General features: G+C 34.9%; 1 protein-coding gene across 2 annotated transcripts in view; it reads right to left on the minus strand.

The window, feature by feature from the left end:
* Positions 1 to 11,815, minus strand: part of LOC127858929 (tetratricopeptide repeat protein 38-like) — a 46,040-nt gene extending 34,225 nt beyond the window's left edge. For both annotated transcript variants that reach the window (XM_052396272.1, XM_052396273.1), the window contains exon 1: positions 11,674 to 11,815. In XM_052396272.1, the coding sequence (XP_052252232.1) occupies positions 11,674 to 11,700 (27 nt within the window). In that variant the 5' untranslated portion in view covers positions 11,701 to 11,815. The remainder of the gene's footprint in view (positions 1 to 11,673) is intronic.
* Positions 11,816 to 12,935: the final 1,120 nt, after the last annotated feature.

A 12,935-nucleotide genomic window follows, 5' to 3' on the forward strand; every position in this document is an offset into this window, starting at 1 on the left:
ACACATGTAAACAAGTCATGGATGCGGTTGTTGAACAATTTATTTACATCTCAAAACATTGTTTTAAACATGATTAATTCGTGCGGAGAAGTCAATTTAATAACAATTAACATTTATTCAGTCCCTAAATAGGAAGAGAAGGCGATGTGGGTCTCTGCCGAATTTCTCAATGTTTTTTTAAATAAAATATTCCGGTCGGGTTTTATCCGATCCCTGTGAACCTCATCATGCATAATCCTGAGAGCTTGTCGTCGGACATGATGTATCTTAGCCATATCTTGACTCATCTCAGCGTGTTAAATGATCGTTCCACCGTAATAGTGATGGGGTCAGGGTTAATAATATGATCATCACCTTAAGAACGACCGGAAACAAATCCGTTTTTGACCAAGTCAACAAAATCTTACTCATTCTGTTTGGTGGATTCCTTCTTGTTCCTGTTGTACCATGACATTGCGTCTTTGTCAAAATTATCGATTTGATAAAATTCATCGATGGTAAGGACTGTATCTTTATAGTCTGATCGATTGAAATTTGGATGTGGTTCGAATGGAGTTGATATAACATGAAAGCAGCCATATTAGATTGTGAAAATCGGCTTCCTAGAGACTGGATCAGTGACTCCATGTACGGAATATAAATTGTGCGTCGATATTATTCTTCACGGGTTCCACCAACATCTGCTCGGTGTACTTGACGTCCAAACTGCCGTGGTAATGTCATTGTTACACCAATATCTTCGGATGTTTTTAATTCCGGACCGAATATATCCTCCGCGAAAATCGAATCCGCATTCTCTAGATGATCGGTGAACTTCGATGTCAGATTATCAACGTGTTGTTTGACACCGATTATGTCTAATTGAACAGCCTGAAGTGCTTGCGTGATGGGTTCTAAAATGGACGAATATTTAGCTTAAATGTGGAGCGTTATCACAAATGTCGCCGTTCCACTTGCCGTCCATAGTTGATGTGCAGTCTGTCGTCCTTTCGTATTCTGTTCGTTTTGCGCTATATATTTTAACTGAGGGCGTATTTCGATGAAATGGTTAGCACAGATTTGTATGCTTGTTTACTTTGCAGTTCACCTTGTTTCGCTTTAGAATGGTGTATTCGGAACTAGCCGTCTTCTCGTAGGTCTCTCTCTGAAATACTTAATGTTTGCTTTCACAGGCCCTATGTGCGTGAGAATTTGTATTTAGATTCTATATGAGAAAAGTCACTATGATCAAAGGAGAGAAAAATAGGTATAACCTTCTCCAATACAGTCAATTTATCAATTCCAATTCCTAACTCGTAACCTTCCAGATATACTTCATGATGCAACATTATCTGGCCTTATTTTCATTTTTTTACGCCTCCGGCGGAAAAGGGGAGAAAACCCCGCTTGACCCCTCCCCCCCCCTAGGAAAATTCCTCCGGACGCCCATGATGATTCAGGTAGATGTAACATGATATTGGTAGATGTCACATGATTCAGATAGATGTTACATGAGTCTGGCAGATGTTACATGAGTATGGCAGATGTTACATGAGTCTGGCAGATGTAACATGAGTCATGCAGATGTTACATGAGTCAGGTAGATGTTACATGAGTCAGGTAGATGTTGCATGATTCTGGTAGATGTTACGTGATTCAGGTAGATGTTATATGGATCTGGTAGATTGTTACGTTATTCAAAAAGATGTTACGTGATTCAGGTAGATGTTACGTTTTTCAGGTAGATGTTACATGATTCAGGTAGATGTTACATGAGTCTGGCAGATGTTACATGAGTCTGGCAGATGTTACATGAGTCAGGTAGATGTTACATGATTCAGGTAATGCTACATGATTCTGGTAGATGTTACGTGATTCAGGTAGATGAAATATGGATCTGGTAGATTTTACGTGATTCAGAAAGATGTTGCATGGTTCAGGTAGATGCTACATGATTCCGGTAGATGTTGCACGATTCATGTAGATGTTGCATGATTCAGGTAGATGTACCACAATTCAGGCAGATGTTACATTATTCAGGTACACGTTAAAAAATGATTCAGATAGATGTTTAATGATTCAGGTAGATCTTACGTGATTCAGGTAGATGTTACATTATTCAAGTACATTATAGATGTTACATGATTCAAGTAGATGTTACATGGTTCAGGTAGATGTTACATGATTCAGGTAAATGTTACATGATTCAGGTAGATGTCACATGATGCAGGTAGATGTTACATTATGCAGGTAGATGTTACATGATTCAGGTAGATGCTACATGATTCAGGTAGATGTTACATGATCCAGGTAGATGATACATGATCCAGGTAGATGTTACATGATTCAGGTACAGTGTTCTGCCGTGGATGCGCCCTTGCGTCATTGGCGCAAAAATAAAATAATTGTCCCCACCCGTTTTCTGTATATGGGCCACGGGCGCACAGGAATTCGGAATAAAAACTAATAGATTCAATGTGTAAGTCGGTAAACTAATGGAATGAATGTGCAACTTCAACGAATTATTTTATTGGACGTGACATCATTGTGTAGCCAATGGTTAATTTACTTTAATAACACTTTATTGCAATTGTCAGTTGAGATTTTAAGAACCAGCTGATATCAAGGAAATTTTCACACCTATCAAAATGGCGCAAAGTGACTGGCCGAAGAAAACAAAATCCATTAGTTTTTTTCCTCCGGCAAGTAAAATTAGAAAATATGACGATAATAATAACAACACCTCAACAGAGTCTTCCTTAGTCCTAACATCGTTAAGCAATGACAAAAAAGTCTGCCCCTAAATGTACATTCCAAGCAAATTGTCTTTGAAAATTGTCTTGGTCACTGTTTGACAACAACAAAATGACATGATGCAGTTTGTGCATAAAGCACAAAAAAGAAAAACGCATTTACTATCAGTAATTCTAATTATCGAACAAGTACTTTGACACGCAATGCTGAGTCAAATGACCATAAATCTGTTCAAAGTTTTGTAAATATGTTGACAATTGTTTGACAGTTAAAAAGTTTTATAAATGTTCAAGTTTGTATTACTGTAGAATGTTACATCCTGTGGACTGGCTGTAATAAGAAATCAAGCAAATTTAAGTAAAGAGTGCAAGTAAAAGGTAATTAGTTTCTGAAAATTTAATACTGCTACAGATATATGTCTTAGTCCCCAGATTTTTCCTTTTTGTCCCCTCTTTTTTAACCCTAAAGGGTCCCTGTCCCCAACAGTAAATATTCACGGCAGAACACTGCAGGTAGATGTTACATGATTCAGGTAGATGTCACATGATTCAGGTAGATGTCACATGATTCAGGTAGATGTTACATGATTCAGGTAGATGTCACATGATTCAGGTAGATGCTACATGATTCAGGTAGATGTTACATGATTCAAGTAGATGTTTCATGATTCAAGTAGATGCTACATGATCCTGGTAGATGTTCAATTATTATATTAGATGCTACATAATTTTGGAAGATGTTACATCTTTTTTCAGATGCTATATTTGTCTAGAAGATTCATTTAAAGGGATCTTTTCACGCTTTGGTAAATTGACAAAATTGAAAAAAGTTGTTTCAGATTCGCAAATTTTCGTTTTAGTTATGATATTTGTGAGGACACAGTAATACTGAACATTTACCATGGTCTAATATAGCCATTATATGCATCTTTTGACGATTTTAAAACCTAAAAATTATAAAGCGTTGCAACGCGAAACGATTGAATAATTTGGAGAGTTCTGTTTTTGTCGTTAAATTTTGTGAAACTACGAAGATTGCTTATATAAGGTATAAAATACGTCAAGTATGTGTACTCGGCGGAATAGCTCAGTAGGCTAAAGCGTTTTTACTTCAGGACTCTGGCAGGACTCCAGGGGTCACTGGTTCAAAACCTGCTCCGGGCAATGTTCTTTTCCTTTTTTTAATTTTATTCTTGATTTTTTACTGAAGCCTTTACGATCGAATGTTTACATTTATCAATATAAAGCATTTAATGAATGAATTAAAAAATGCCAAAATCTGTGAAAAGGCCCCTTTAAATGATGTATTTATATCATTCAGACTGATATAAGACGATGTAATGAATGATTCAATTAGATGTAATTGTTGTGTAGCGTAATTACACATTGTTCGTTGCTATCACACAGTAATAACCAACAAAGTTCATTTCTGATTTCTTTGCGTTTTATTTCTGCTTATTAACACAACACAACGTTTCCAAAATGTTTGTCAAATACAAGATACATGCGAAGCCCGCAATGGGCCCATCCCGCGAAAGCCAGCAATAATGCGACTTTTATGTTCGGCCGTTTAAGTAAGACTGTCCATAAATATAGATATAAACAACGAAAGCTTTGATAATTGTTATGTGTACAATTCTGATTGGCTGTGTAACGTCACGTGTCTACATGTACAATTCTGATTGGCCGTTTGTTAAGTCACGTGTCTGCAACCTAAATATACGTATGCAACGGACACCTAACGAATACATACGGAAATGACCGAAGATTGACACATACGGTAAGCAAATATTCGTGTCCGGTAATTATAACCCGAGGCTTATGATTTGTTGATCCAGATGGCTGCCTATTTAAGATTGTATGAAATGTGGTACAAATTTCGATCATTATATAAATCCAACAATGCCCCAAATGTGCGTTTTGTGTGCATTATGTTACACAACTTTCCCCCTTAATTTGATTTTTTTATATTTTATGATTTAAAAAAATCTTTTAAAATTTTACTATTGAATTACTAATAAAATTAAAAAAAACTAGATTCATATAAACACACTCAAATGATGGAAAATATGAAGATAACAATTTGATTTCCATGACAAGCATCTCCGCTGGAATAAATAACATTAGTAATTGTTATACAATTTAAATGTCAATCAAAATGTTGTGTAGAACATCATCTGTTGATCGTTGGCCATCTGTACATCTGGTGTCGTCCATGTTGTCTTGAAGTTGTAGCTCGCGGCGAATAAGATGTTTCATTGAAGTCATTGCCACCGTCATGAAGATAAGTCGATTGTAGGTTCGTCCGTGGCGATTGGAATGCGTTTGTTGATTCTGCTCTGCTTTCCGATGTTTAACTTGCGTCGTCGATTGTCGTTTCCGTTGTATTCATCGTTGTTGTTGTTTTCGTTGTCGTTTGTACTTTTGTTGATGGCCCCAGCGTCTTCATTTCTCTCGGGACATTAAGATCTTCTATTGGCCATAATGCTCACGAGGTATTAACTATAGCAGTGTTCTCCTTGATGTCTTAGGCCTCGGAAGTATCATTCCAAATGCGTTATCTACGCACGTCAAACAGTTGAACGGCTGCATCTACTCTACAGTGTTTAACGTCACAAGTATTGTGTCCAGTGTTGCGTCACTTGTTGTCCTTCGGAATCTTCTGGCGTTGGTCTTCTTTTAGCGATAGAACCAGGTATTTACTTTGAGAGTAAACGCCGTGATGTTCCATTCTAATTATGTTGTTTGTTTCTTCTATTCGTTGTGGAAGGCGTTGTCCCGCAAAGTCGCTCTTCTTCGGCGTTGTCTTCAAATCTCGATATTTTATCTGCGTCGTGGTGATACAAGTATCAGTTGTTCAAAATCATGGCAAACATTTATAAATATCCCCTTAGTTATTGTTAAATATCGTCATGACAACTTACTGTGATATCTTATTCAAAAAAATAAATTCTTTACAACGAAAAAATATTAGTCAATAAAACATACTTCGGATAAGTACATGACAGTTTGACATCTGACAAGCCATTTACTTAATATGACTTGTGTACCGCCTTAGGCATAATATCATAACTATTTCGACTATTTGGTATTTTGTCATTTTACGCACGTGCAGCCGGTAAATTTTTGACAGGCGCGCGCCACTTTATTGCCCTAGAGTAATGGGTAATGATAGACGTAACTGTTCATATCATGATTTCATAAACCTCATCTTTACTACTAAAGTTTTGCCGTTGGGTATAGATTTATTGACATGTGTGACCTGTGCACCTGTAAAAATGCGCAAATATGACAAGGCAGACTTTTATATATATGCATTCATAATATAAGAACACGTATCGGTATACTTCAAAATTCAGGTCTTTGCTCATAATCGAACTACTCAAATAATTCTTATGCGACATCGCATCTTCTGTCCATAGCGTAATTTGCTTCGATGGCACAGGGATAAATTCTCTAACTCATGAGGACGCTAAGGTTATCAGAACCTCGGGCTCGGTATGTCCGAACGCTGATCAGTCAGCCGTGCTCATAAAATATAATTGTAACCCTTAAACAATTATATTAGAAATTTAATGCGTACATATCGTTATATTTTCACTGCGCTATACGCGTCAGATCGCATTAAATTCTTACTTACAATTACTCAAGACCTTTAATATTACCGATATCCTACATATATTTGCATCAACACAATGACGTATATACATATTTACATCATATTTTTTTTTGTGTGTCTGCCCTATTCATATTCGCAATCAACATTATTTTTCTTATTTCCTATTTTCTTTCTTTTACAATTCAGAAAACTATTTTTAAATTTTCCAATAATTTTATTTATTCGTCCTCTTTAATTTTCTTTATCGTTCTAATAAACAAAACCCGCCTTATGTTCTTTATTAAAATAATAAACAAAACTGTCTTAAATAATCTAAATTCCTAAATTATTAATTCTGCCAATGTAAAATACTAGGTAAATTCTTTGAATATTTTTTTTATATTTGTTCCTTCTTCGAGTTTTTCTATTATATTAATAAATAAAATCATCCACAAATTTTCTTAATTAAAATAATAAACAAAACTGTTTTGAATACTCTTATTTTTCTCGTGCATTTTAATTTAATGAAAATTTACAAACATTCTAACAATTTAAAATATATTGGTATGCAAAAAACCATAAGTCCGTACATAATCCTATATTCTAACAATACCAAAAATATATAAAAATTCTTTAAATACTCTTTGTGTGTACACCTTTAATTTAATGATTTCCATAACTCATAAAAATGATGTAAAACTCAAATATCTCTTTTTATTCTCAATTCACCGCTATTTATAAAAATGTGCCGATAAATGCAAAATTGGCATGATTTTGATATTTGTAAAATTTGTTCGTACATAATTTATTATCAACACTATTATTTTTAACATCTAACTACATTAAATTCTTTAAACAATTCTTAAAAATTTCGTTGTCATGACGCCTTTTACTTTAATTTATTACTTTATAAATTTTGAAATTCCCTCTCCAAGTTTGCCATAATTTTTTTTTAACAACTGACCTGAATTCATGTCGCGTTGTGGTTGTGATGTTTTCATTTTTTCGGCACGTGATCGCACTTGTGATCGTACTTCGGTCGTATCCATGGTACACGGCTCCATAAAATGTACTGTGTAGCGTAATTACACATTGTTCGTTGCTATCACACAGTAATAACCAACAAAGTTCATTTCTGATTTCTTTGCGTTTTATTTCTGCTTATTAACACAACACAACGTTTCCAAAATGTTTGTCAAATACAAGATACATGCGAAGCCCGCAATGGGCCCATCCCGCGAAAGCCAGCAATAATGCGACTTTTATGTTCGGCCGTTTAAGTAAGACTGTCCATAAATATAGATATAAACAACGAAAGCTTTGATAATTGTTATGTGTACAATTCTGATTGGCTGTGTAACGTCACGTGTCTACATGTACAATTCTGATTGGCCGTTTGTTAAGTCACGTGTCTGCAACCTAAATATACGTATGCAACGGACACCTAACGAATACATACGGAAATGACCGAAGATTGACACATACGGTAAGCAAATATTCGTGTCCGGTAATTATAACCCGAGGCTTATGATTTGTTGATCCAGATGGCTGCCTATTTAAGATTGTATGAAATGTGGTACAAATTTCGATCATTATATAAATCCAACAATGCCCCAAATGTGCGTTTTGTGTGCATTATGTTACACAACTTTCCCCCTTAATTTGATTTTTTTATATTTTATGATTTAAAAAAATCTTTTAAAATTTTACTATTGAATTACTAATAAAATTAAAAAAAACTAGATTCAAATAAACACACTCAAATGATGGAAAATATGAAGATAACAATTTGATTTCCATGACAAGCATCTCCGCTGGAATAAATAACATTAGTAATTGTTATACAATTTAAATGTCAATCAAAATGTTGTGTAGAACATCATCTGTTGATCGTTGGCCATCTGTACATCTGGTGTCGTCCATGTTGTCTTGAAGTTGTAGCTCGCGGCGAATAAGATGTTTCATTGAAGTCATTGCCACCGTCATGAAGATAAGTCGATTGTAGGTTCGTCCGTGGCGATTGGAATGCGTTTGTTGATTCTGCTCTGCTTTCCGATGTTTAACTTGCGTCGTCGATTGTCGTTTCCGTTGTATTCATCGTTGTTGTTGTTTTCGTTGTCGTTTGTACTTTTGTTGATGGCCCCAGCGTCTTCATTTCTCTCGGGACATTAAGATCTTCTATTGGCCATAATGCTCACGAGGTATTAACTATAGCAGTGTTCTCCTTGATGTCTTAGGCCTCGGAAGTATCATTCCAAATGCGTTATCTACGCACGTCAAACAGTTGAACGGCTGCATCTACTCTACAGTGTTTAACGTCACAAGTATTGTGTCCAGTGTTGCGTCACTTGTTGTCCTTCGGAATCTTCTGGCGTTGGTCTTCTTTTAGCGATAGAACCAGGTATTTACTTTGAGAGTAAACGCCGTGATGTTCCATTCTAATTATGTTGTTTGTTTCTTCTATTCGTTGTGGAAGGCGTTGTCCCGCAAAGTCGCTCTTCTTCGGCGTTGTCTTCAAATCTCGATATTTTATCTGCGTCGTGGTGATACAAGTATCAGTTGTTCAAAATCATGGCAAACATTTATAAATATCCCCTTAGTTATTGTTAAATATCGTCATGACAACTTACTGTGATATCTTATTCAAAAAAATAAATTCTTTACAACGAAAAAATATTAGTCAATAAAACATACTTCGGATAAGTACATGACAGTTTGACATCTGACAAGCCATTTACTTAATATGACTTGTGTACCGCCTTAGGCATAATATCATAACTATTTCGACTATTTGGTATTTTGTCATTTTACGCACGTGCAGCCGGTAAATTTTTGACAGGCGCGCGCCACTTTATTGCCCTAGAGTAATGGGTAATGATAGACGTAACTGTTCATATCATGATTTCATAAACCTCATCTTTACTACTAAAGTTTTGCCGTTGGGTATAGATTTATTGACATGTGTGACCTGTGCACCTGTAAAAATGCGCAAATATGACAAGGCAGACTTTTATATATATGCATTCATAATATAAGAACACGTATCGGTATACTTCAAAATTCAGGTCTTTGCTCATAATCGAACTACTCAAATAATTCTTATGCGACATCGCATCTTCTGTCCATAGCGTAATTTGCTTCGATGGCACAGGGATAAATTCTCTAACTCATGAGGACGCTAAGGTTATCAGAACCTCGGGCTCGGTATGTCCGAACGCTGATCAGTCAGCCGTGCTCATAAAATATAATTGTAACCCTTAAACAATTATATTAGAAATTTAATGCGTACATATCGTTATATTTTCACTGCGCTATACGCGTCAGATCGCATTAAATTCTTACTTACAATTACTCAAGACCTTTAATATTACCGATATCCTACATATATTTGCATCAACACAATGACGTATATACATATTTACATCATATTTTTTTTTGTGTGTCTGCCCTATTCATATTCGCAATCAACATTATTTTTCTTATTTCCTATTTTCTTTCTTTTACAATTCAGAAAACTATTTTTAAATTTTCCAATAATTTTATTTATTCGTCCTCTTTAATTTTCTTTATCGTTCTAATAAACAAAACCCGCCTTATGTTCTTTATTAAAATAATAAACAAAACTGTCTTAAATAATCTAAATTCCTAAATTATTAATTCTGCCAATGTAAAATACTAGGTAAATTCTTTGAATATTTTTTTTATATTTGTTCCTTCTTCGAGTTTTTCTATTATATTAATAAATAAAATCATCCACAAATTTTCTTAATTAAAATAATAAACAAAACTGTTTTGAATACTCTTATTTTTCTCGTGCATTTTAATTTAATGAAAATTTACAAACATTCTAACAATTTAAAATATATTGGTATGCAAAAAACCATAAGTCCGTACATAATCCTATATTCTAACAATACCAAAAATATATAAAAATTCTTTAAATACTCTTTGTGTGTACACCTTTAATTTAATGATTTCCATAACTCATAAAAATGATGTAAAACTCAAATATCTCTTTTTATTCTCAATTCACCGCTATTTATAAAAATGTGCCGATAAATGCAAAATTGGCATGATTTTGATATTTGTAAAATTTGTTCGTACATAATTTATTATCAACACTATTATTTTTAACATCTAACTACATTAAATTCTTTAAACAATTCTTAAAAATTTCGTTGTCATGACGCCTTTTACTTTAATTTATTACTTTATAAATTTTGAAATTCCCTCTCCAAGTTTGCCATAATTTTTTTTTTAACAACTGACCTGAATTCATGTCGCGTTGTGGTTGTGATGTTTTCATTTTTTCGGCACGTGATCGCACTTGTGATCGTACTTCGGTCGTATCCATGGTACACGGCTCCATAAAATGTACTGTGTAGCGTAATTACACATTGTTCGTTGCTATCACACAGTAATAACCAACAAAGTTCATTTCTGATTTCTTTGCGTTTTATTTCTGCTTATTAACACAACACAACGTTTCCAAAATGTTTGTCAAATACAAGATACATGCGAAGCCCGCAATGGGCCCATCCCGCGAAAGCCAGCAATAATGCGACTTTTATGTTCGGCCGTTTAAGTAAGACTGTCCATAAATATAGATATAAACAACGAAAGCTTTGATAATTGTTATGTGTACAATTCTGATTGGCTGTGTAACGTCACGTGTCTACATGTACAATTCTGATTGGCCGTTTGTTAAGTCACGTGTCTGCAACCTAAATATACGTATGCAACGGACACCTAACGAATACATACGGAAATGACCGAAGATTGACACATACGGTAAGCAAATATTCGTGTCCGGTAATTATAACCCGAGGCTTATGATTTGTTGATCCAGATGGCTGCCTATTTAAGATTGTATGAAATGTGGTACAAATTTCGATCATTATATAAATCCAACAATGCCCCAAATGTGCGTTTTGTGTGCATTATGTTACAGTTGCATCATTCAGATTAAGGCATCGATGAAATTACGATGCCTATTTTATATTGTCAACAATAAAAGACCATTACAGTACAACATTATGCAGAGAACACAACCAACCTAGATTTAATTACTATATTATTATTAAATAGAATTAATGTTGCTTAAAATATTAATTGAAATAAAGATATAGCTCGCAAGACTTCATTTAATTTATTGCTAGACACATCTTATGTCTTGTACAATTTTGTCTCTTATTCAGGTTTAAGATTTATTTATCGACAACTGACCTTCCTCTATTTATAAGTAGGCATACGTGACACTATAAATCTATGATGAATATTTTAAATTAAAAAATTTAATATTTATGCATGGATTAATTTATTTATAAACAAACAATAACCTACTTTGCAGTCTCTCCAGTTTGAATGCATATCATCCAAGCGTACCCTCCAACAGTTTTCTAGTCCACAGGAAATAATTTAATTCGTAAAATAGCGTTAAAATAGCGTTATTTTAGATCGAGACAAACTGTATACATGAGATACTTTACTTTAATACATGGCTTACACGAAACAAAGGGGGATAATACCTAGTGTTGGTGTATTTAAATAGTATATGTGTGCGTATTTTATAAATGTAACCACATGTGATTGGAACGGTGTAAAAAGATTTGTGTTAAATTTTGATAAGTATTTCGGCAGACTGTTTTAGAAAAATAAAAGGTTTCAAACTATTTTCCAAACAAAATAACATATTGGACAAACATGTAATGGTAATTGTTTGGACAACAATCGGGTATGCTTTTGTAAGTTTGATGCTAGTCCAACTTGTTGACGCTCTCAAATATTAAGTTACTTTTTATATTGGTAATATTTGGAGCGAATAAAAAGTATCTCTAAATTCTTTGCGCGTCTTATAAATGAGACTAGTTTGAAGCATAATTAAAGCTTCGTGACTCTAAGAATAGTTGTTAGTTGGAACAAGATATCGTGTTGCAGTTGGAGCTAAAGCAGTAATTCGCCGATTATCTAAATCTACACGCCACGTAGTGAACTGGTGTATCGATCGCGACTTTCTACTGGAGCCGCTGCCCCAATTGAACGGCATATTTTCGTAACAGTCGCAGACCATAGTGAATTCTTCTGATAGTTTCGAAAATATGTATAAGCTCCCAACAATAAATTTGACGCGGCCGCAGCTCCAGTTAGCGCAGTGCCATGGTTGGTATGCGCTTTTCAACTATGCGACCCGGGTTTAATCCCCACTCCTGGCGCATACGCATTTGGTTTGTGGTCACTACACCGGACTGGCGGGGTTTCCTCGGGGTACCCTGGCTTCTCTATCCCCCACCCATGACAGTACAAGACCACACCAACGATGAAAACTCTTTCACGATGAAAAATAGTTGAGTTAAAACAAAATAGCTGGATATGGAGATGGAATCGCAAATTCGTCCCATTTTCGTTAGTTTCTTCAGTGAGTATGTTGGAAGGCTGAGACACACTCCGGGTTCTCCGTTTGGCAGCATCAGGCGCTTAAGAACCGCATAAACCTCGAAATACTCACACACCCTGCGGCCCATGTCACTACTGGCCTGTAAAATGGGGTCACAAGTATAGGAATTTTTTTAATGAGACACAGTACTACACTATGCGTAAATACGATA

Source organism: Dreissena polymorpha, chromosome 14, assembly GCF_020536995.1.
Source record: "Dreissena polymorpha isolate Duluth1 chromosome 14, UMN_Dpol_1.0, whole genome shotgun sequence".
Taxonomy (NCBI): Eukaryota; Metazoa; Mollusca; class Bivalvia; order Myida; family Dreissenidae; genus Dreissena; species Dreissena polymorpha.